Source organism: Hippichthys cyanospilos, chromosome 15 (assembly GCF_059441005.1).
Source record: "Hippichthys cyanospilos isolate Australia breed blue-spotted pipefish chromosome 15, RoL_Hcya_1.0, whole genome shotgun sequence".
In the NCBI taxonomy this organism is placed as follows: Eukaryota; Metazoa; Chordata; class Actinopteri; order Syngnathiformes; family Syngnathidae; genus Hippichthys; species Hippichthys cyanospilos.
Genome location: NC_142383.1, coordinates 14,707,575 through 14,732,780, shown reverse-complemented (window position 1 = coordinate 14,732,780; position 25,206 = coordinate 14,707,575). Strand labels below are relative to the sequence as shown.

The 25,206-nt window shown below is 40.1% G+C and overlaps 2 protein-coding genes across 12 annotated transcripts in view; one reads left to right on the top strand and one right to left on the bottom strand.

Moving 5' to 3' along the window:
- Nucleotides 1-14,014, top strand: part of LOC148411848 (uncharacterized) — a 233,151-nt gene extending 219,137 nt beyond the window's left edge. For 5 of the 7 annotated variants that reach the window (XM_088434196.1, XM_088434195.1, XM_088434193.1 and 2 more), the window contains 3 exons: nt 2,350-2,591; nt 5,279-5,307; nt 7,072-7,660. The gene's annotated coding sequence lies outside the window, so the exon portion shown is untranslated. Of the gene's footprint in view, nt 1-2,349; nt 2,592-5,278; nt 5,308-7,071; nt 7,661-13,407 lie in introns of those variants that run through there. The other 2 variants (XM_088434194.1, XM_088434192.1) reach the window with 2 other exon arrangements.
- LOC148411847 (mediator of RNA polymerase II transcription subunit 13-like) overlaps nt 6,018-25,206 on the bottom strand; it is a 91,586-nt gene continuing 72,397 nt past the window's right edge. The window contains exons 13-31 of one of the 5 annotated variants that reach the window (XM_088434182.1): nt 25,069-25,190; nt 23,946-24,042; nt 23,648-23,865; nt 22,314-22,492; nt 20,200-21,128; nt 19,875-20,054; nt 18,862-19,091; nt 18,592-18,790; nt 18,207-18,486; nt 17,078-17,330; nt 15,959-16,147; nt 14,806-15,029; nt 14,584-14,726; nt 13,619-13,777; nt 13,385-13,549; nt 12,439-12,602; nt 12,092-12,256; nt 7,394-7,503; nt 6,018-7,283 (exon numbers count right to left, since the gene is read on the bottom strand). In XM_088434182.1, the coding sequence (XP_088290308.1) occupies nt 7,151-7,283; nt 7,394-7,503; nt 12,092-12,256; nt 12,439-12,602; nt 13,385-13,549; nt 13,619-13,777; nt 14,584-14,726; nt 14,806-15,029; nt 15,959-16,147; nt 17,078-17,330; nt 18,207-18,486; nt 18,592-18,790; nt 18,862-19,091; nt 19,875-20,054; nt 20,200-21,128; nt 22,314-22,492; nt 23,648-23,865; nt 23,946-24,042; nt 25,069-25,190 (4,139 nt within the window). In that variant the 3' untranslated portion in view covers nt 6,018-7,150. The remainder of the gene's footprint in view (nt 7,284-7,393; nt 7,504-12,091; nt 12,257-12,438; nt 12,603-13,384; nt 13,550-13,618; nt 13,778-14,583; nt 14,727-14,805; nt 15,030-15,958; nt 16,148-17,077; nt 17,331-18,206; nt 18,487-18,591; nt 18,791-18,861; nt 19,092-19,874; nt 20,055-20,199; nt 21,129-22,313; nt 22,493-23,647; nt 23,866-23,945; nt 24,043-25,068; nt 25,191-25,206) is intronic. The other 4 variants (XM_088434184.1, XM_088434183.1, XM_088434185.1 and 1 more) reach the window with 4 other exon arrangements.

The following is a 25,206-nucleotide window of genomic DNA, read 5'->3' as shown; positions in this document are numbered from 1 at the left end:
CGGTTTATTTAAAATAAACGAAAAGTCAACTTTTAGGAGCTTTTCACCATGCATTTTTAAGCATTTCTTGCTTATTCTGCGCTCTCGCAGCGCCATTGACGATGCATTTATTTAAAAAAAAAAAAAAAAAAACGTTATAAAGTGCTTACATTTATTTATTAAAGTACCAAAAGAAATTGGTTAGTTTAATGAAAGTTAATTACTGACCCTAAAATTTTAAGTTTTTACTTAAGTACAACTGTTATTTTCGGCACTAAAATACTAGTATTTTAACACCTAGGTGATTACTTTGCTAAGTAGTGAATTACCTCAAGTCCTATTGTGCCTACTTTTAGATACTTAAGTTCCAAAAATAAATACTTTAATGCATAAAGTAATTGATTCCTTTCATTAGATTCTGAAATAATTAATTGCTTTGGTCCTTATGTACTAAATGAATCAACTAGTTTAGATATTTTTAAGTACTAGTAGTTCAACTACTACACCGCAGGTCAACTTTACTACACTAAAGTAGCAAAAGTAATCGATTACTTTAAATGCATAAACTTTGAACGTTTTTCGCAATTGATTCTTTTATTAAGTGTTTGAATTTTATTGATGTAAAGTGTATTGAGACCATGCAACATGGTGATTTTAGGAAATTTTAGGTATTTAACTAGATGTGTACCTCCTTGCATTATTTTTTTTCATGTTTAATGGGTTAAAGTAAATATATATATAAGTCCTTTATGTCGTTCTATTTTTCTGTATGCGGCCCTCGTTGGAAAATGTTTGGACACCTCTGTGCTGCTTGTTCCAGTTAATTTGCTCTTAATTAGGAAATAAAACCCTACCGTTCCTGTCACAGCATTACAAACTTTAATTTGCTGATACCGCTAGAAGTCCTGTAAAATACCTCACGTACACCCCCGAAGTTCTTTGACGTACCCCCAGGTTTTTTTTTCGGAACTGCTGCTTCAAATCAGTCACTCAAATTACCTGTTAAATGTCAGCGTGTTCTCAAGACTCCGAGTCAGCACGCAGGTGTTGGGCCACCGCCGTTTTTCACCTGCAGTGCACCTTGGCGCGTATTCAAGGCAAATGTGCCGCAGGGCCGCGCATCATTCTTCATCTCTCACGCGGCGTTTGATGACTGTGTTAAACATGTCCTTACAAGGCTCTCCTGCAAAGCCTTCACACCTCGCTCGGGCCTCCCTTTGTCAGACGTTCGTCTGTCTTCGCCTTCTGGTGCTCCTTTCATTTTTTTTTTTTTTCACGGGCTTGCAAATATTTCTGGGTGTGTATATGTTGGACCGGGAGTCATTACATAACCCTCCACCCTAGGTGGAACGAAAACAAATTAATTGCTGCCGACTTCTTTCCTTCATTGACCCAGTTCGTTGCCGCAAAGCTGTCGGCACCTGCTTTCCAATGACAGCAAGTACATTCCTAACTTTTGTTAATATCGCCTCGAGATACAAGTGACCGATTGAAGATTTTTTTTTTTTTGAGATCCAAGCAGTCATTCCACTAATAAAAGACGGGGTGTGACAGTTATTTTAGCTCAGGGGCCGCATGGGGGAAGATCTATTCTCAGGCTAAAATTCATGCTATATAACTTAAAAACAATCAATTATATTTTGATTATTGCTATGCGCATTGGCCTGCTCTCAACTCTTTGCAAAAAGCGGGGGTTAAATTTAAATATATATCTCACATAGCATTTAAATAGCTAACATTTTCTATTATCATTTTATCCAAAAGGAATTGCATGTCTTCAGTCTAACAAATACAACGTTTAGCCTAGCTAGCTTAATGCTACACTTATTACGAAACACCACACACATCATCCACTCATTTTTTTGTCCAATTTTTTTTCTATGCCATTTAAGATGTCTTTCAGCATTTTTTTTTCTTCCACATCATTCTTGCAGTATTTTAGCAGAGACACTCCTGGTAGCGTGAAAACAAAGTTGCCATACCGTGTTGAATTCCAATTGCAGTTAAATACATAAAGTAATTGATTACTCTGGTAACTAAGTACTCAAGGTAATTACTTGAAGTAATTTCGTGACTTGAATACTCAAATACCTGCCATTTTTACGCCCTTCCTTTAGCAAAAGCCTAAAAAAAAATCTTTATGAACAAATATCAAGTCAGACATGATTTTTTTTCATCCAGAAATGTAGTGGATACAAAAAAAAAAAAGCTCAGCGTGGGCACAATTATGAAAAAAAGTTTGAGGACTGCCTTTGATTCATTTGTCACTAGTTGTGACCAACAACATGAAAGCTCTCAGTGGTGTGACCCTTGACCCCTGACCTCTCGCACATTGTAACATTGGCACCTTATGATCTGTACCACCCACAGCGTCCCGAGCCTTGAACCCTCCCTGACCCGGCAGCCAGAGGCCCCCGAAAACCCGCATCACCTCCGATTGCCGTGACAGACGCCAGTGGATGCCGGAAAGAAAAAAAAAAAAGAAAAAAGGTTACCGTTCCTGCTGACTTCAAGGCAGTGCGGTGTGGCGTTACGGCCGCCAGCTGCCTTCACTTTATAGGTACAGTCAAGGTCATCTGGAGTATGGCTTGCAACACCCCAAGACGGACACAGTACGTACATATATAAAAAGTATAGAGTGTATTTAATAAAACCTTGCCTTCCTTTTTTCCGCATGCCCAGTGATCTCCTAACTGTAGTACAGAGGCCTTTTTTGACACAAATGTTATTTTCTTGCGCAGCAAAGTACACACAGGGCAGCTAATATACCCGCAGCCCCTGCACAGCTCTCTCACTCGCAGCCACGAGTATGCTGTTTCTAAGAGTCGTGAAGAGTTGTTGCCAAAACGCCCTTATATACCGTAATCCGCTAAATATACGACGCATAATGAAGGCCAAAGGACTGGAAAGATTTTTTTATTCAATACCATTTGAAGAAGATTGATCTGTCAACAACGAGCTGAGTTTTGGCGCACAGATGTGCATTTTTATATCAACCGGATTCTCATTTACTACAATAATTACCATAACGGGACAAGGGCTGTTAGCTGCCAGTGCCTGTTGCAGCTTACAGCAGCTTGTGTTAGTTGAGGTTGCGACAGCGTTATTTTCAATAAAAGAAGCGAGCAGGCTGAACCACCGTCCGAGTCCATCCTTGTTTACGCACAGGAATATTACTAAAGCCGGGAGGATCATGTAAAAGTTATGATAACTTCAGGTGATTTGAGTAAGAGTGGCAAGTTGTGTGCACTGCTTAGCGAACACAAAGTATTCCAATTGACTCGTTTATTAATTGCGGTCTTTCGGCATATAAATACAATCATAAACTTGGTGGAAAACCCAAGCTATTTATGGGTAAAATGAACTCGAGCTGCGTCGTGAGTAAAAAAAAAAAAAAAACTGCTTCAAGCGTGTTCAATGTTACACCTGGCGCTACGTTCACTGGCCGTTCACAGTGTGGGAAATCTTAAAAAGACTTAACTTTATATGCAACAATAATTACAGCCAAACATAATTTACAGCCATGAACACAAGAAATTATGACTTTATTCATTAAGACTTTAGAGGTTGAGTTTTTTATTCTGTTCTGATATAGTTTTTACACTGTTTCCAAAATGTAGGTGCGTCTTATACACAGAAAATACCAGAATTTAATTGCAAAATTAAGGATGCATCCTCTGCACAGCTGCGTCCTATATTTGGAAAATTACGGTCATCCATGACTCTGTACTTGAACCCAAATTTGCGACGGAACAAGATCGAGTATCAACAGGCTGTTAGACTGCAAGTGTTATTGCAGTACATTGAGTAGGCACTGCTGTAAAGCGATGATTTTTTGGGGGGAAAAATAAGAAACGTGAAACGATGGAGTCGTATTTACCTTTTAACAGCAATAATCTGCGTTTATTCTTCTCGAACTGTTTGTTTGTAACCATTGAAGTCAGCAGTCCAGCGCTACTAAAGTATATTTTTTACTAAGTGCGGTAGTTGTAATTTATGGGTGTATGGTTTGAAAATGAAATATCAAGCTAGCATATATTTACGAAAGTGAGTGTACTAAAGCACTTTCGAGTGTCTCTCCATTGTATATTTTCAACGTGCCCCCCCCAAAAAAAATAACCTCTTACGCGAGGCCTTTTCCTTTTCTTCGGTAGAAAAACGCCAGCGACCTCCAATTCTTTGCGTCGTTAATGCCCGGAGCGACGGCGGCCTTGTCTCGCCTCGTATTGCCCGCGTGCCATTTGGCCGCGGCCGAGTCGCGCGCCCCTCCAACGGCCGTGCGCTGAAACGCCGTTTGCAGACAACACAATGCCGCCATTAGCCGGGCGGCTCCACAAGTGACCCTTCACTGGCTTTTTAGCCTTCAACCACTCACTCTTTTTTTTTTTTTTTTTGGAGGCCGCCGCCTCCGAGCGACTTTTTTTTTTTTAATCTGCTTTTCCTCTCTACCGTATTCTGTCCAAATGTTTTTTTCGCCCCTCAATCAATCGGCTCGACCTTCACGTTGGCTGTGCTCGCTAATTCGAACCCAAAAAAACCCACGATTGGAGTTTTGAAGTGGCTCCTCAAATGTTGGCATGTTTTCGGGACATTAACATTAAGGGCGAGCGGTCTTAATCTTCCTGTTAGGGTTCTGGGTCGAAATGACCCACTTTAAGTTTGCTTTTCGCTATCAAACTTAGCACTATCAGACAATAAAAATGCATCTGGGTCAAATTGACCCATTTGTTTTGCCATGAAATTCTTTACCAACAGATAGTGAAAATGGTTCATTTTGAAATTTTCAATGAAAATACTTCACGTATGTTGCAGTCATTTAAATTAATCTGGGTTAATTTGACCCATTTTTAAAGTAGAAGAACTACCTGTGAAGCTGTTTTTTGGGCCTTGAAAATCTTAAAATTGCTCATTTTGAATTTTAAAATTTTCAACAAAGATTAGGTAACATTGACCCATAATTTTGTCATTTTCGGTAAATTACACATTACCGAAGTCGTTAATAAATTCCTCAAAAAAAGTATTTGCATTGACTACTGCGATTCATGAGCAATAATTTATTTATTTTTTTTTGTCAGGTCAAACTCGCCTATTTCAAAGTAAGAACGAATGGGACGCTAGCTAGCTTTTAGCGAGCTTGCTTTCCCTCGCTAAAATCAGTCCATTTGCGCCCGAGTTAAGTATTTTTACAATTCTGATGGCCTGTCACATGGAAAAGTGTAGTGTATTTTATTCAAAATTTACGATGAAATCTGCACATGTACTAAAACTGCTATTCATTTTTTTCCTTTGTATTTTTCAGCAGTTTGGATGCGCTGGTGCCACTCTAAGGTCAGTCTTGATGAGGGGAGGAGACTCCTGATTGTGGGCGGAGTCATCCCATACATTTTAACCCTTGTTCAGTGTTTTGACCCGTTTTAGGTCATTTTCCTTCGCAATATTTTAGCCAAGGGACGGCACACTCCTGCTTGTGTGAGAAGTGTTCGTGTTGTCACCGTGTGGGTGAAATTTCAGCTCCTTGGTGGATTCTTTCAATGTAAAGATGAAAGGAAAAAATAGCGTGGCATTTTGACTATTCTTGGCCGATTTTCTTCCACATCATTCTCGCAGTATTATTGTGTAGTATTTTGACCATTTTTGGTTCGTTTGCATCCACATCATTTTCGCAGTTTTTTATCCAAGCGTGATAACTAAGTGACATGTTGTCATCACTTGGGTGAAATTTCAATGCTTTCCCTTTGATGTGAAATGCCTTGGATGAACGAATTGGACAAAATTGTCGTGTAAATTGACCATTTTGCGTCATTCTCGGCATGGTGGTGTTGTACCATGTTGAATTTTGACATGTGACCACCTGGATGAAATTTCAGCTCCCGAGCGTCTTCTTTCCACGCCTTTCCTTTGATGTCACGATCAAAAGCTGAGACAAAATACCGCATCTTGTACGGATGTACTTTTTAACCTTCATGAAAAACGAGTTATGTTGAAAGTGTAAAATCTGTATGTAAAAAAAAAAAAAAAAAATCACAGCGGACAACGCGTTCATTTGGAAGGCTTTTAATAATTTACTTTAAAAAATAGTGTAAAAGCAACAGATACGTCCCACTGGCGTGGTGGATCTGTTCCATATTCAAATTGAGGACCGACGTAACAAAGTCTGGCAAACTTGCATTTGTCTGTACAATTTGTGAACACTCAGTTGGCAATTTCCACATTTTTTGGCAGGAAGTCAATGCGCTGTATATATTTATATATATATATATGTATAAAAGCACACAGCAAAAAAACAAAACAAAACAAACGAACAGCCTGAAATGTACAGCTTTAAAAAATTCCAGCAAAACACAGCGGAATGGTGTATGATACAAACATGCGAAGAAATATTAAAGTGAAGAGGACAGGCCTTTCTCGTGACATCATCCCGGAGACAAATTGGACAAGGTGTCTTAAATATTTGAGGTGAACGTCTTGCGTCATCCGTCCCACGTAGAAATAGCTCCTGCATATTTTTCCTTGAAAGGCGTTAAATAAAACAAGGAAACTACTTTATTTTTTTCATTTTAAAGGTTAATTCCGTTTCCGCTCAGACGTTTTGTGTCCATTTCTTTTTGTTAAGTGCCTGTTTGAATGAGGTAATATATATTTCTTAAGTATATATAGTATAGATATCAATTTCTATGACATGATACAATTTGTATAAATATTGCATTAAATTCACCGTTGGTTTTCCGATCCCAAGAGATTTAACGGTTGGGAATTAAAAAGGCCTTTTTTTTTTTTTTTTCCTTTTCATTTTAAATATTACAAAATAACTTTCACTTATTTGCAAACGTTTTACATCATGAACACTCCCCGCCATCTTTTTTTTTTTTTTTTCGATGTTGTACCTCGGTTGAAAAAGTGCCGCTTGCAAATGCGCCTCTGCTGTTATTTTTTGTTTTGTACATAAAAAAAAAATGACGCAACAATGCCACAAGTGTGCGTTGCCATGCAAATTTGCTGGTTTGACAATATTACAGGTATGACGAGTGTAAAAAATAAAAACGGCGCTCGGGTCTGACGAGAGCCGGGTTTCAAAGCGTTTTTCGTCGCCAGGGGGGTCCCGGCGAGGAGGCGCGGCGAGGAGGCGTACGACGAGGCACGCGGCCGCTGGAGGGGAGGTACGCGCGTGCGGCTACAGCATGTTGAGGATGGCGTTGTACATTTGGACCAGCACGGCCAAGTGGACGGGCAGGCAAGACTGGCGGTCCTGGCTCGCGGGGGTGCACGTCAGCCAGGATAGTGCATTGTACTGCTCCAGTACAAATCTAAAAAAAAAAAAATAAATCATTCGCATGCATGTTTTGCTCTAGTCGATATTATCGTTTATTGCGAGCTTTTTTTTTTGCATCCCCGATGTGTGTGCGTGTCTTTTTACCGGAGCACATCGGAGGTGGTCTTTGAGTCCAGGGGGTGAGGGGTCCTCTTTGTCTTGTCCGCCGCCAGCTCGTCCGACTGGACGATGGAGATGTGGTGGTGGAGTGAGGCCTGCGGGCGGACGCAAGGCTAAAATTATTTTTTTCCACACTAAGGGGTTTTTTTCACACGCGGAAAATATGTGTATTTAAAGGCATTTTTTTTTTGCAGGAATGACCATGTAAGGTAAGGCGTTTTTTTCTCGCAATAAACAAATATGATTAGTAAAGGGTTTTTTTGTTTGTTTTTTTCTTCACAAAAACTTCACAAAAAGGACTGGCTTTTTTTTCCACAAAAAAATGACAGTCTATAGTAAGGCTTTTTTTTCACAAAAACAGTATATAGTAAGGCTTTTTATCGCAAAAAAACAACTCTATAGTAAGCCTTTTTTTTTCACAAAAAATGACAGTCTATAGTAAGAATTTTTTTTCGCAAAAAAAACACGAGTCTATAGAAAGGCTTTTTTTCTCAAAAAACCCCCCGATAGTCTATAGTAAGGCTTTTTTTTTTCACAAAAAAAACAACCCGACAGTCTATAGAAAAAAAACGACAGTCTATAGAAAGGCTTTTTTTCACAAAAAACTAATATAGTAAGGCTTTTTAAGGCTCGCAAAAAAACAAGTCTATAGTAAGCCTTTTTTTCGCAAAAAATGACAGTCTATAGTTAGGCTTTTTTTTCGCAAAAAACGACAGTCTATAGTAAGGCTTTTTTTTTCGCAAAAAAAAAAACACGACAGTCTATAGAAAGGCTTATTTTCGCAAAAAAAAAAAAACGATAGTGTATAGTAAGGCTTTTTTTTCGCAAAAAACGACAGTCTAGAAAGGCTTTTTTTTCACAAAAAACAGTATATAGTAAGGCTTTTTATCGCAAAAAAACAAGTCTATAGTAAGCCTTTTTTTGGCAAAAAATGACAGTCTATAGTAAGGCTTTTTTTTTTCGCAAAAAACGACAGTCTATAGAAAGGCTTTTTTTCGCAAAAAACGACAGTCTATAGAAAGGCTTTTTTTTTCGCAAAAAAAAAACACGAGTCTATAGAAGGCTTTTTTTCGCAAAAAACGACAGTCTATAGAAAGGCTTTTTTTCACAAAAAACAGTATATAGTAAGGCTTTTTATCGCAAAAAACAAGTCTATAGTAAGCCTTTTTTTGGCAAAAAATGACAGTCTATAGTAAGGCTTTTTTTTTCGCAAAAAACGACAGTCTATAGAAAGGCTTTTTTCGCAAAAAACAGTCTATAGTAAGGCTTTTTTTTTCGCAAAAAACGACAGTCTATAGAAAGGCTTTTTTTCGCAAAAAATGACAGTCTATAGAAAGGCTTTTTTCCCACAAAAAACAGTATATAGTAAGGCTTTTTATCGCAAAAAAACAAGTCTATAGTAAGCCTTTTTTTCGCAAAAAATGACAGTCTATAGTAAGGCTTTTTTTTGCAAAAAACGACAATCTATAGAAAGGCTTTTTTTTCGCAAAAAACGACAGTCTATAGAAAGGCTTTTTTTTCACAAAAAACAGTATATAGTAAGGCTTTTTATCGCAAAAAAACAAGTCTATAGTAAGCCTTTTTTTTTGGGCAAAAAATGACAGTCTATAGAAAGGCTTTTTTTCGCAAAAAACGACAGTCTATAGAAAGGCTTTTTTTCGCAAAAAACGACAGTCTATAAAAAGGCTTTTTTTTCCACAAAAAACAGTATATAGTAAGGCTTTTTATCGCAAAAAAACAAGTCTATAGTAAGGCTTTTTTTTTCGCAAAAAACGACAGTCTATAGAAAGGCTTTTTTTCGCAAAAAACGACAGTCTATAGTAAGGCTTTTTTTTTCCCAAAAAAGAGTATATAGTAAGGCTTTTTATCGCAAAAAAACAAGTCTATAGTAAGCCTTTTTTTTTTCTCAAAAAATGACAGTCTATAGTAAGGCTTTTTTTTTGCAAAAAACGACAGTCTATATAGAAAGGCTTTTTTTCGCAAAAAACGACAGTCTATAGAAAGGCTTTTTTTTCACAAAAAACAGTATAGAGTAAGGCTTTTTATCGCAAAAAAACAAGTCTATAGTAAGCCTTTTTTTCGCAAAAAATGACAGACTATAGTAAGGCTTTTTTTTTGCAAAAAACGACAGTCTATAGAAAGGCTTTTTTTTTCGCAAAAAAAAAAACACGAGTCTATAGAAAGGCTTTTTTTCGCAAAAAAAAAAGTATAGTAAGGCTTTTTTTTTTCAAAAAAAAGTATATAGTAAGGCTTTTTATCGCAAAAAAACAAGTCTATAGTAAGCCTTTTTTTTTCGCAAAAAATGACAGTCTATAGTAAGGCTTTTTTTTTGCAAAAAACGACAGTCTATAGAAAGGCTTTTTTTTTCACAAAAAAAAACACGAGTCTATAGAAAGGCTTTTTTTCGCAAAAAACGACAGTCTATAGAAAGGCTTTTTTTTCGCAAAAAACGACAGTCTATAGAAAGGCTTTTTTTTCACAAAAAACAGTATATAGTAAGGCTTTTTATCGCAAAAAAACAAGTCTATAGTAAGCCTTTTTTTTGGCAAAAAATGACAGTCTATAGAAAGGCTTTTTTTCGCAAAAAACGACAGTCTATAAAAAGGCTTTTTTTTCACAAAAAACAGTATATAGTAAGGCTTTTTATCGCAAAAAAACAAGTCTATAGTAAGGCTTTTTTTTTCACAAAAAACGACAGTCTATAGAAAGGCTTTTTTCGCAAAAAACAGTCTATAGTAAGGCTTTTTTTTTCGCAAAAAACGACAGTCTATAGAAAGGCTTTTTTTTTCCCAAAAAAGAGTATATAGTAAGGCTTTTTATCGCAAAAAAACAAGTCTATAGTAAGCCTTTTTTTTTCTCAAAAAATGACAGTCTATAGAAAGGCTTTTTTTCGCAAAAAACGACAGTCTATTGAAAGGCTTTTTTTCGCAAAAAACGACAGTCTATAAAAAGGCTTTTTTTTTCACAAAAAACAGTATATAGTAAGGCTTTTTATCGCAAAAAAACAAGTCTATAGTAAGGCTTTTTTTTTCGCAAAAAACGACAGTCTATAGAAAGGCTTTTTTTCGCAAAAAACGACAGTCTATAGTAAGGCTTTTTTTTTTCGCAAAAAACGACAGTCTATAGAAAGGCTTTTTTTTTCCCCAAAAAAAAGTATATAGTAAGGCTTTTTATCGCAAAAAAACAAGTCTATAGTAAGCCTTTTTTTTTCTCAAAAAATGACAGTCTATAGAAAGGCTTTTTTTCGCAAAAAACGACAGTCTATTGAAAGGCTTTTTTTCGCAAAAAACGACAGTCTATAAAAAGGCTTTTTTTTCACAAAAAACAATATATAGTAAGGCTTTTTATCGCAAAAAAACAAGTCTATAGTAAGGCTTTTTTTTCGCAAAAAACGACAGTCTATAGAAAGGCTTTTTTTCGCAAAAAACGACAGTCTATAGTAAGGCTTTTTTTTTTCGCAAAAAACGACAGTCTATAGAAAGGCTTTTTTTTCCCAAAAAAGAGTATATAGTAAGGCTTTTTATCGCAAAAAAACAAGTCTATAGTAAGCCTTTTTTTTTCTCAAAAAATGACAGTCTATAGTAAGGCTTTTTTTTGCAAAAAACGACAGTCTATATAGAAAGGTTTTTTTTCGCAAAAAACGACAGTCTATAGAAAGGCTTTTTTTTCACAAAAAACAGTATAGAGTAAGGCTTTTTATCGCAAAAAACGACAGTCTATAGAAAGGCTTTTTTTCACAAAAAAAAAAACCCGACAGTCTATATAGAAAGGCTTTTTTTCGCAAAAAAAAAAAAGTCTATAGTAAGGCTTTTTTTTTCAAAAAAAACACGACAGTCTATAGAAAGGCTTTTTTTTTTTTTCGCCAAAAAAAAAAACACGACAGTCTATAGAAAGGCTTTTTTTCGCATAAAAAAAAAACGACAGTCTATATAGTAAGGCTTTTTATCGCAAAAAACGACAGTCTATAGTAAGCCTTTTTTTTTGCAAAAAATGACAGTCTATAGTTAGGCTTTTTTTTCGCAAAAAAAAAAACCCAGACAGTCTATAGTAAGCCTTTTTTTTTCGCAAAAAAAAAAAACACGACAGTCTATAGAAAGGCTTTTTTTCGCAAAAAAAAACCCGACAGTCTATAGTAAGGCTTTTTTTTTCGCAAAAAACGACAGTCTATAGAAAGGCTTTTTTTTTCGCAAAAAACGAGTCTATAGAAAGGCTTTTTTTTTTCACAAAAAACAGTATATAGTAAGGCTTTTTATCGCAAAAAACAAGTTATAGTAAGGCTTTTTTTCGCAAAAAACGACAGTCAATAGAAAGGCTTTTTTTCGCCCCAAAAAAACACGACAGTCTATAGAAAGGCTTTTTTTCACCAAAAAAAAAACCCGACAGTCTATAGTAAGGCTTTTTTTTTCGCAAAAAAAACCCCCGAGTCTATAGTAAGGCTTTTTTTTTAATACAAAAAATGACAATCTATAGTAAACCTTTTTGTTCCACAAAAAAACGCCAGTCTATAGTTCAGCTTTTTTTCCGCCAAAAAATGTATATATAAACAATTTTATTTTTTTTATCCTAACTACTTGTTTTTTTTTTTAATGAATGACCACGTGTGTTTCCCTCCCTAAAAAATGAAAATCTCAACTTTTGGGAATAAGAAAGTAATAGCCGCGTAGTAGGATGATGTTTGAGTACCTTGAGAAAGAGAGGGCACTGGTTCTCAGCCTGCGGGTACGGCGCCCAGAACCAGTGCGGCAGTCCGCTGGCCTGCGCCGTGGAGACGTAGTAGCCCAGAGCTAGCGGTTGCTGTTTCAGCTCCTCCGGCGGATTGTCTCTGGATAGCAGGCGCTCGCCTTGGCTCTGCCGCACAAAAGTAGGCTTGCGAATGATGCTCATTATATTAAAAGCATTCATTCGATTAATCATATTCAAACTCATTTTACGTGATGTATTTGTGCCGAGCTCCGAGTGTGAGCCGCGAGCAAAGTGTCCTTGCCGCGACGTCACGAGTCAAATCCCCGCACGCTTGGCTTTCCACTCACCCTGGCGTGCTGAAAATGCGAGCCCATGCCCATTCCGGACGGGGAGCCCGGCGACGGCACGGGCGACGTGTTGGGCGAAGGGTGCAGGTTGCCCGTGATCAGCATCATGTCGTGCCCGATGTCGTTCTCCAGTTCGTCGGGGAAGGGAAGGTCGAACATGTCGTCTGGGGGGGACAGCGGTCATTCCTTTCGTCAGTTGGAATTGGAGTGCACTGTTAATCGTGGTTAAAATACAGTCTCGGGACACGGGTGGAACAATCCTGCCCCCTGCTGGTGGAATCGAGTAAAACAACTCCTTTGCTGTATTTTACTTTGCACAGCTGTGTATGTTCTTATTTTTGTTATATACATACTGTATGTAGATGGATGGATGGATTAATAAGATAGATAGATAGATAGACAGACATATTTTTAATAGCGAGACAGTTAGCTAGCAGTTTTACCTAGCTAGCTAAGTAGCTAGAGGATAGATAGATAGATATTTTTAATAGCTAGACAGTTAGCTAGCAGTTTTATCTAGCTCGCTAAGTAGCTAGAGTAGATAGATATTTTTAATAGCTAGACAGTTAGCTAGCAGTTTTATCTAGCTAGCTAAGTAGCTAGAGTAGATAGAACGATAATTAGATATTTTTAATAGCTAGACAGTTAGCTAGTAGTTTTATCTAGCTAGCTAAGTAGCTAGAGTAGATAGAACGATAGATAATTAGATATTTTTAATAGCTAGACAGTTAGCTAGCAGTTTTATCTAGCTAGATAAGTAGCTAGAGTAGATAGATAGTTAGCTAGCAGTTTTACCGAGCTAGAGATATAGATAGATAGATAGATAATTAGATATTTTTAATAGCTAGACAGTTAGCTAGCAGTTTTATCTAGCTAGTTAAGTAGCTAGAGTAGATAGACAGATAGGACCTTGGCGCTAGCATAGCCAGTAAAAGCTAACGAGTACCGTTATTGTCCTCTGTGGGGTAGGAGCTGGGCGCAAGCTGCGTGGTGGCGGACGTGGGGAAGACCAGAATGTGCGTGCACGATGCGTCCTGAGGCGTGTTGAGCTGCGACGTCTGCAGGTTGAGGGCGGTGCTGCGGCCGAAGACGGAGCCCATCGTCACGGCGTCTGGGCGCAAGCGGGACGCAAAAAAAGTTGAGCTTTGCTATTTTGACTTTTGATTTTGTGTCCACTTACCGGGCATGACCACGAGGGATCCCTGCGGCTCCATGGCGACCAGGCAGGCACTGAGGATGGAGGGCGTGTCCGCCGCCGAGATCCCGCACATGCGACACGCCTCCCTGAGCTGGCGCCCGATGGAATGCAGCGAGTGCTCGCCGAGGAGCGAGCTCCAGTCTGGAAATGACAGAATAATATTATGCCATGTACCATATAAGATCTTTTGCATAGTGCCACCTAGTGTTCACATGACACGTAACCTAAACGTTTCATGTGACAAGTTAAATTTGAGACTTGCGGTTAGCAAAACATGAGACTGGATGTAAAAACAATAGTGTGTATGTCAAATTATTATAAAAGTATTTACATGTAAGTGCAATTGATGAAATATTGGAGATAAAATAACTGTCTGAATTTGTGACTTTTTTCTTTAAATTATCAAAACAAATAATAATTAACTGGATGTTTAAATAATACATGAATTACCAATTTTTTAAATGGAATACAAAATGTAATTTTGCTCTTAAGTATCCATTTAATACTAAAGTATCTGGGATTTAATGTCTGGACTCTTAAAAAACGTAAAAATACATCACTGGCATTGAATGAGTTAATTTCAAGGTATTTATCTTTTTTTTTTCCAATTACTTAGTACATAATTCCCAACGAACCTTGAATATCAAAAGTACTGAAACAAATGTAGACCGATTCTAATATTCTTAAACCTTTGAAACCATTTTTAAAACACTGGCTCACTGATTTAGTTGTGAAGCTCATTGTTTTAATGTTTTTACTGCCCTCCGGTGGCCAACTTGTACACACCAGAAGACGCAGCACTGACTGTTCAACTGAAGCAGAAAATATTTACATTTACTTTTAATTTAAGGTACAATATTATGACAAACTATCTGTGTTAAGATTTTTTTTTTGGGGGGGGGGCTATAAATAAGAAATCTTAACGAATGAAGCCAAGGGATTCTCACCTTTAAGTTCACCGTGGCCCAGTCTTCCTAAACGACCAATCACAATCCTCCACGGTAATGAGGTCATCTGGATGATGCCCACGCACCACTCCCAGAGTTTCTGCAGACCCATCTTCCTGGGGGACACCTTGGGGCGCCGTGCCCTGAAGTACGCACCCCCCCGAAAAAATAAAAGATTAAAACGTTGAAGAACTCCCAAGAACCTTTGGTTTCGACGCTAACCTGTTGGGAACGTCCACGTTGATGATGCAAGTTTCCAGCAGCTCCCCCTGCTGGTCCGTGCACGAAACCAGGATCCAGCGCTGGTCATGTGATAAGCAGTAGCCCACAAAAAGCACGTTGTACCTGGGAGGGACTTCGGCCCAAATCTCGCCTTGTTCGGGCTGCTTGGGCCGGGTGGGCCCCAGGATGAAGGGGGGCGAGTACAGGTGCACTGGACTGGGATGCTGGGGGAGGACACGCATGTCAGTTTATCCAAATTGAAGACATTTTGAATTCTGGACTGACTTATTCAATGCCAAAGACGCATTTTCCAGTCTTTGCAGAGTCCAGACATTCAATCCCAAAGATGAATTTTCTCGTTTTTCCCGGGTCCAGACATTCCATTTTTTTTGTTTGTTTCTTTTTTTTTTTTTAATTATTAGCCTAAAGGTGTATGAAAACAGCTGACAGTGAATGATTAATAAAAAAAACAGGAGAATAAATCAATAAAGGGATGACGGGATAATGCACAAATCCCACGAAACGAGATGAGATATTTGCTCAATTTATGTAACGCTTAATCTTCCTGTTATTTATTTTTTTATTCTGCAGTGTTTACAAACCGTCTGTCATATCTGCCGATATTTTACCACCGGTTTCTTGAACCGGAAAACAAAAACAGAGCATCGTGTATTTCTCCTGGGTGCATATATTAAGGCTGGGTATTAATTAATGATTTTTTTTTACTATTATTTTGCTTGGTGAAAATAACATACTGAATAAACACAGAGGGCCAAATTACACATTTCCATTTAACTATAAATAAATAATTTTGTTACTTTTTTGTTATATACTGAGATTTTAGATAAGTGGTGTCCGAACCACAGAATGTGCATTTGAGTCTGCCTGGTTTAGTTAAAAAAAAAAAAAAGTGATCAGTGGGAACGGCAACTTTTCAAGCAGTCAGCATCAAACTCTCATTTTCATCTCATAAACTTCCTTTGAAAGTTAATCCGACTGCTCTCGCCTGGCGATATTGCCTACTCGAGCGCCGCTAGCTAGCGGCTAATTCACGCTAGCGCCTGCGCTAAACGCTAGCATGCCCCATGCATGCAACAAAATACCATCTGAATGAAGTTCCCATGCACGATTCTACTCATGACGATTTTCTTACGTCCGGGCTCTTGAGGACAGACTTGACGGTGGACACGGGGCCGAATCCGGTCAGGGACTTGATGTGCGTGTGCTGGGGCCGCAGGCGTCTGCACTGGGAGTAGCAGGAGAAGGCCAGAGAGCGCAAGTGCTGCAGGTACAAGTGGCTTTCGCCACTGGCAGGCTGCAGGAGGTACTGGCACGGAACCACCTGCGACAACAACAGCGCCGCTCAACTTCTGCTGCGAGTATTTCGCACGGTGGTAGGAAGTGAGGAGATTTTATTTTAATGAGTTATCCATACTTGACAGGAGGATTTTTCTGCTGAATCCTTACTTTTACTTCTTACATTTGAACACATCTTGAAATGAAAAAGTGCCCATAAATATAATTAGAAACAAAAGTCCTATTATTTAGCTGTTTTCAGCAGTATAAAGGTCATATTTTGTCAATATTAATTTGATAACAGATATTTATACGTACAATTAATACCCCCCAAAAAAGACATTTTTTTCCACTTGCTGTACAATGTACAATTTTGTCTATTTCTGACATTTCAGGGCTCAAACCAGTAAACAAGTATTATAATTAATTATTATTTTGACTCTTGATTTAAGGTTGCAGTGCAATTTCAATACATTTGCACCCCATCTAGAGGACTACAAAAATATCACCAGTGTTTCATGAAGCTTCATTTCCCCAGTAAATGTTTTGTTTTGATTCAAAATAAAACTTTTTACTTTGAAAAACCGATTATTAACATAAGCTTCATTTCCCTCAGTAAATGTTTTGTTTCACTTGTTTATTCCACTTGTACTTTGAAAACCGATTATTCACATAAAGCCAAACCTGCAATTTCATCATTGCAAACTCATGCCGATTTAAAATAGATTTCGAACAAAGGGATGGAAATTAAAACATGTTTTTTAACATCCGATTCATCGATTAACCAATGAAAAAATTCAATTATTTAAATGGTATTAGTTGCACTCGTACAAGTTCAGGTAGATTTTAGGTAGGACGACGACTATTTTTTACTAAATACCTACTAAATACTAATAAATACTAAATACTAAATACCGCAAGAATGACGTGGAAGAAAAGGTCCAAAAAATGGTCAAAACACGACACACGACGATACCTGCAGAACGAGTGCGGGTCTAATGGCGTCGGGCAGCGTCTGCAGCATTTCCGTGTAGCAGCGAAGAAGCCCGAGCAGCCACACGCTCTCCGCCTCCACGTCGTCACCTTCCTCTTCCTCCCCTCCATCGCCCCGCGTGCCCGTCGGGCTAATAAACGCGTCCACCACGTAAACCACCACGGCGGGTGGGTTGGTGCGGCTGTCCGTGGAGTCCGGACCGGTCGGGATACCGATTCTGGACTGCTCGCTGGCGCTGGTGAGGAAAAAATGTCGGCTATACTTGTTATTTTTTCCCAAGTCCCCCAAGGACAGAGAAAATATTTTGCGCCCTCTCATTCGCTACGGACTATAAAAAAAGACATCAATAAATAAAATGTATGGCGATAACTAAAATGGTACCCTTTTTCACATAAACAAAAGAAAAAATGCGATTTAAATGAACTTTTAGCACTTTTTACAGAGGTTTGTAGACATTACAACTAATTCTGAATCTGAAAAAAAAGGTTAAAGTGCCTGAAATAAACAACAATTTCAATCCTATTCAAACTAGAAACATTTTTGACCAACTGTTGAATCGGAATCAATAGCTTAAGTCTTTCGGCGTTATTGGAAAAGGAAACCTCTAGAGGGCCAGTATCTTTAGCATTTTCACTCATTTTTAAGCCTATGAAAGATTGACTTCCATTCCTTACTTTGAACTGCATGTAGGAAATAGCTATGTCGTATGAGTGGAAACACTGCCATCCAATGGTCACAATTATCATTACAGTGCACAATTGGCTTATATGAGCTAAGCATTAGTCAAGGGTGTCTGCTACCTGCCATAAAAAACGTATTTGACCAGAAATTTATCATCATTATTACTATTTTAAAAGAAGTCCATGGCACTGAAGGAGTTAAACTGGCTGAAATAAAAAAAATTCAATCCATATTCAAACTAGAAACGTTTCTGACCAACCGCACGATTTGATGCTGATTTTTTTTTTTTAATGAATAAATAATAATAAATGTGAAGTCTCAAACCCCTGCACAAATTTTGACAGAGCGCCACAGCACCACCCGATGCCACAGATGTGCAATTACACTACACACATGAAAATAACATGTAAATGTCCATTTTGGTTCTTACACTTCCGCGTTCTCCGCTGGCGTGTTAGCTGCTGGCGCGCCGCTCGAGGATGCTTTGGACTCGCCGGACCCTCCCGGCGTGGTCTCGCCTGTCTGGTTTGAGGGCGTAGCGGTAGGAGAGGAGGCATTTGCGGAAGCGGCTGCCCCAGAAGTCGCCTCTGCGTCGGGCGTCCACGTCTGAGGCTGGCCGGAGGAGGCGGGCTGCGCCGTAGTGGGGTGCGGTTGCGTTTTGGACGGCAGCAAAAGGGTGCTGTCCAAAGGCAGGGCTGACAGCTGGGGTCCTGCAAAGTCGACAGATGTTTTATGCACATATATATATATATATATATATATATATATATATTTTTTTTTTTAAATGGGATAAGAAGTCCACTGGAGGTCCTTACCTAGCTGCAGCTTACAGGCATAGGCGTAAAGTTTGAGTTTGCTGAGGTTGTCTGTGTGTTGCTCTCCAGCCCAAGGACCGGTCAACCACTGGTCCACGTCCAGCTCCTCTAGCCTTTGTGACTCCACCTCCTCCCCCACGCGGACAATTCCATCCCGGGACACCTTGGCCAGAGGACGGTGCTTCCCGAGTCGACACGTCTGCGAAGGACGCGGTCTTCATGAGGGCGCCTTCGCGGAGGACCTTTCGTGGAACGTGAGGCGATTCTTACCTCGTAAACGGCGCCGAGCTCCTGGAAGAAGGTCCGGGCGGCAGCCAAGAGGGGCGGACTGTTGGGACATAGCACAACGTAGGCCACGTCTCGTTGACCCCCGTAGGGCTCCAGCAGGAGCTTCTCCCAGAAGGGCAAGGCCAGAGGGGACAGCGCCAAGAAGTCCCGTTCTCGGTCGTAGCCCAGCAGGACCGTGGGGATGGGCAAGGGCTCCGGGGACTCCTCCGAACCTGAAGACAGAATTCAACAGTCGGCCTCATCTTAAGTCCAATCGTCCGTCCAGAACAATTACAGTCAACGCTTTTTTCTCATGGTTTGAGCCCTGCGGCTTGTATGCAGTTTTTTCTACTAGCCACCGGTCAAGCAAATGTGCGTATCTGTCCGATAATTTTATGGAGCAACTCTGAAATATTGATAAGAATGAATACATTTTGGAATACAAGCCGTGACTTTTTTCTCATGATTTGAGCCCTGCATCTTACATTTTCTATTAATCTATTCTTACTAGCCATCAGAGGACAATCCACCGGTCAAGCAAATGTGTGTATCTGTTCAAGGTGTCCATTTATGAGATTATTATTTATTTATTATTGTAACTATTTTATGGAGCAATTATAAAATAATTACTTTTAATTATTGTGAATACATTTCGGATTATAAACTGCAAATTTGTTCTCAATTTGAGCCTTGCAGTTTATATTCTAGTGGTTTATCTGCAGTTATTTTACTAGCCACCAGGGGGCACTCCACCGGTAAAGCAGATGAAGGTATCTGGTCGAAGTGTCAATTTAATGGATTGGCATGAATTTATGGAACGACAAAATTTCAGACTATAAACCACAACGTTTTTCTCTATAATGTATTTGGTCATGGTGTCCATTTATGGAACAACTATGAAATACAATTAAAAAGATGTAAATCAACAGGTGAGCTCAATTTTTTTTCTGCTCAATTTTTGCTACTTTTGCAGCGAATATACCTCATAGTTTGAAATTTACGGTCGTTGTTCTCACCGTATGAGCCTCTCCCCGCCATCTTGTGGAACTGCTGCCAGGTGAGCGGGCCCTGAACGTGTTGGATGTTATCCCAAGTCCGCCCGGTTCTTTTCTTCTGGATGGCGTCTTGCAGGAAGGGCTGCAAAGACAGCAGCAGGCGCACCATGTCCTGGGAGGACAGCATGCTCATGTCCACTACTGGGGGGGGGGGACAAGCACACAAAAACAAAACAGGTACCCACGTGTTAACAGGAGCTTATACGCCAAATCAACACACGTAAAACACATCAAATAAATGATCACACAAAGGCACACGGGATTTTGCGAGCGTGGCGCATCTCACCGTTGGCGTGAGGCCAGGGATGCAGAGCCGTACTCCTGACGACAGCCGGGTCGACTTTCCCGCCCGCGGAGTTGTCCACGTACTGCAGCCCCTGCTCCAAGGCGTTGTAACACTCCGCGCAGGCGTCGCTCCCGTCCGCCCACTGCTTTTCCGACATCCAGCTTTGGAGCAGCGCCCCCTTGCGGGAGTATCCGGAATAGCCGTGGGGCAGGTGCAGCGAGGCCAGCGAGGAAATGGGCTGCGAGCACTGCTCCCGAAGGAGCCCCATGACGGACGGCGAGGCGGGCGCCGCGTCCTGGGGCCGCTTGGCCCCGGGGTCGCCCATGGCGGGGTCCCGCCGGCCCAGGGCCAGCCGCCTCTCGGCGGCCCGGCCCACCTCGGAGGAGCGTCCGTAGATATCCAGCTCGTCTTCCAGGAAGAGGCCGGTGCCGTGGGCCAGCTGCCGGTTGACGATGGCGCTGAAGCCGCACATGCAGCGGTACTGGTCCTCGCAGGTGGAATCGGGGATGTACACGCCCACGTCCGCCCCCTTCACGTTCATGTTGCAGGCGCAGATGCAGCAGCTGTCGAAGTTGCGGTCCTTGAAGACGTTGAGGACCGAGTCGGACAGGAGGAGGATGGCGTAGAGGCTGTGGCTCTCGGGGAGGCAGGGGCGGGGGCGGGCGGCCGGCTCCACCGAGCTGAGGGGCAGGCTGGTGGACGGGGTGGAAACGGGCGAGCTCAGCTCCGTCCCGTCCTGCTTGACCGAACCTTGGCCCGAGCTGGCCGGGTTCATGCCGCGCGGCGTGCGAGGGGTGCGCGGGGTGGGCACGGAGAAGCGGGGCGTGGCCGGCGAGGGCAGGATGCCCGCCGTGGTGCTGACGGAAGCCGTGGTGCCGCTCATCTGGTTGTAGTCCGGTTCTGTCAGAGCGCTCACGCTTGGGATGTTTCTGGAAAAAGACAATTCATTATTTTTAATTCATTATTTAAAAATTCTAGAGGCGCGACGATTAACTCAGTCACTCCCAAAGACGTGTTTTCACGTATCTTTTAAGGATTTCAGACATTCAATCCCAAGTACTTTATTTACTTTATTTATTTACTATACGTAAAACTTATTTGAGATCCTCCTTAAGCCTAATATTGGAAAAAAAAATCAGTAAATTAGTATCTCGGATCGAATGTCTGGACCAGAAAAACGTGTAAATATGTCTGTGGGATTGAATGAGTTAATCACCAACTAAATTAATTGCTGAATGTTTTTAGTACTTGATTCATTGTGAACTCATTGAGTACCAGCACAGTTCAAAGTTACTTAAGCCAAAATATTGATCATCATTTACATATTTTTGACATGGATCAAACAAGTAATCGAATAACATGATTGCTAAAAATATTGCTAGTTGCAGCCATTATTCATTGGAAAAATATTAAGCAAAAACGTTGATTCAATCAGGAATTTTTCTCCCACATCACTTTGGTTTTATGATGTGGATGACATTTTATGATCTGGAATGGAATAGCTTTATTAATTAATGTACAAATTATTATTATTATTATTAATTAATGTACAAAAACAGTTTGTTTTTGTTTATGATGTGGATAGTGCATTGGGAACTGGAACGACTTTCAGATCACAGTTATGCAATTTCAAGAATTAATTTCTTCATTTGTGTACAACAGCTTTGCACATACTGGTATTTTTCAGTCAGCTTTATGATGTGGACGACATTCTATGACCTGGAATGGAATAGCTTTATTAATTAATGTAAAAGTATGTTTTTGTTTATGATGTGGATAGCGCATTGTGAACTGGAATGACTTTCAGGTCACAGTTGTGCAATTTCAAGAATTAATAGCTTCATTTGTGTACAACATCTTTGCACATATTTGTCAGTCAGCTTTAGGATGCGGGTGGGTGGTGATTTTTGACTTGGAATCACTTTTACAACTGTCGAGACCTCTCATCGTATTTGAGACAAACAGAATTCGAAGGACCTTTCCAAATGTTTGACTTGGTAGCATACTTCTTAAGCTATAAACAAAGCACACTTTGCACATCTAACATTTTGGATCATGCAGAACATTCCTGCAAAACGCAACACATAAAATCTTGGTCGTCGCATATCACTCACGTGTATCCATCCCTGCCGAAAGCGCCGTTGTGGGCGTGCATGACGGCTGGGATGTGCTCCATTTTGGGCAGGAGCGCCCAGGACGGCCGGTAGTAGCACTGCTCGGGTATCTTCAGCGGTGCTAAACTCTGACTTGGTAAGCAGGAAAGTGGCGCGAACATGGAGGAGACCACTTGCGTCTGGACAAACGGGAGATAAAGACACAGTTGCTTTGCAAGTGTTTTCCGCTGCCCTGCCTGGATAAGCATAGGAGCGAGAATTGCGCGCGTTCAGCTATAATTAGCATTTCTCGGCTATTGCAAGGCGCCCGCGATCAATACAAACCAAGGATGCTTAATTAGTAAGCTACAGGTTGAGGCCAAACAAGTCCGAGAGAGGATATGTGACTCCGCGTATTGACTTCCTTGCTAAGGAGGAATTTTAAGTGGATTTAAATGAATGACCAAAGTGGATTTTAAACAACAAAAGTATCGGGTTCACTGTGGAAACATTATATATATATATATATATATATATATATATATATATATATATATATATATATATATATATATATATATATATATATATATATATATATATATATATATATATATATATATACACACACACACACACACTGTACACATATATTTGCAAAACATCTAGTAGTGACAAAATTCAATAGCATCAATTGATTCAGTCTGGGATGTGCGCTCCATGGCCACCTGGGAGCAGTATAAGACACACAAATTGATTTACCTTTCACTGAAGCTTTTTTTATGAATCCCGCTGGACTTTAAGCCCAGCGGTTCTCCAATGGGGGTACGCGTTACGTCAGGACACTAGGTGAGCTGAACTGGGTTTCCATGTGTATAAGCAAATCTACCGTGTTTGCCGCACCTAAAAGCCTTATTTTTTTGAAAAAGCTGATGGCGCGCCTTATAATCAGGTGCGCCTTATCTATGGATCAATATTGAGGTTGGGACTCGCAGATGGGGAATGAAGTAATAAAGTAAGCTTTACCTGTTTCTTTTGTGTGTTTACAGTTGAACAAGGTTGCTCATATTGACTGAGTTATTATGCTATTGAGAGTTTATACTTATTATTTGAGTTATTATTCTTATTACTTTGAGTATTACTATATTGTGATTGAAAAAGTTTGAAAATATGTCATTAATTGAGGGTGCGCCTTATATTGCGGAACATACGGTACTTTAATGCTTATCAGTGACAGGACAGGAACAGTATGGTTTGCTTTTCAAATAAAGAGCAAACTAATTGGAACATGACGCAACTCTCTTAATTTTTTTTTTTTTGGGGGGGGGTGATTAGTGGCAGAATTGTCCACGAACCTTGAAATCTTCTTGCCAGGGACTAGCCAGGCCCTCCTCAAGCTCCATCCTGAATTCCGGCATCTGACTGGAGGCGACGGGCAGAGGGTGGTCCGAAACGCCGCTGACTGCCGGGGGCTCCTGGCTGGGCGTGTCCCGGTAGCTCATGATGGGAGAGAAGGCCGGATGTTGCTCCAAAGAAGGCGGCGTGGGGAACATACGCTGCAGGTCTGCTACTGCTGAGGTGGACAAAAGCCGATTTATTAGGGCGGCGCGCTTTGGGAGCGTTTTGAACGAGCCGGTTCGGACGGGAACTCACTTGATGGATAAGGTACCGGCGCTCGGCTTTCTTTACTCAGAGGACGATCCTCTGCGGATGCCGCCACTTTGGTTGAGTGCTGGTTGGGGTAAACAGTCTACAAATTAGTACACATCGCATTAGAGGCTCGCGTTAATATAGTTTGTCATGCTAATACGATAAATAGGCATTTAGTCTACGTAAATATATTTTCTAAGAGGAAGAGTGTATTTTTTTGGTACAAATCTCACGCGGGGTCAACGTAACAGATTTTTTTTGTTTTTTTTTCTTTTTTTGTTGGTTTTATTGCCTACCTTATTATTTGCTCGATTATGGAACGTAGTCTGTTTTGGATTGTGAACAGAAGAAGAATGTCATTGTGTGGCAATGTTTCATTGTTATTCATATGACAATAAAACTCTTGAATCTTAATCAATCCCAAAGACGTATTTTCTCTTTTTTGTTGTTTTCAAGTGATTGGCTAAAGGAGTGTCGAAAAAAAAGCTGCTACTACATAATTGAGTGCCCGAGTAATCCATTATTTAAGGTAACTTAAGTAATCAATCATTTAAGGTAATTAAGGACAAAACTAATCGATCACTTTTAGTACTGAATTACTCAAGTGATTAAAAAATAAAGTGACTTTAGATCAGCGGTTCTCAAATGGGGGTGCTGGTACCCTTGGAGGTACTTGACGTAACTTCAGGGGGTACGCAAAATTTTAGATAAAACAAACATGCAAAATCCTTGAAAAAGAATTATTGAATTGTTGCAGGAGAATATAAGTTAATAAAACACATTTTATATTCTTTAGGTTATTCAGTTTTATATTTGTAAAAGCCAGATTCTCCCCCAATTGTCCTGTGCCTCCTCTCGTTACCTGTCACGTTAATGGTTTATTTTGGTGAACACATCCCTACTATGATCCCAAAACAGGACATTATTTATAATGATTTCTTTTTGAGAGCAGGACTTATGAAAAATTAATGTTACCAATTGAATTAGGGAGTAGAGGGCCCACTGGATATAGACTAAAAACCAATGTCCACTACACTGGACACAAATGGAAAGACTTGATTATTGTCCAGTAATTTCTCGGTATGTTTTGCAAATGAAAGAAAAAGTTTTCTATTTGATTCCTCACCCCGAGCTCCTCCTCATCTTCATCAAATATGTTGTCCAGATCGGAGATTGTGACCGCCAGATCTTTTTCTCGGGTCAGGGACGGATTGGCTTTGGCGGCTGCGTCGTCCTGACTGGCCTCATCTGAGGCGAAACACAA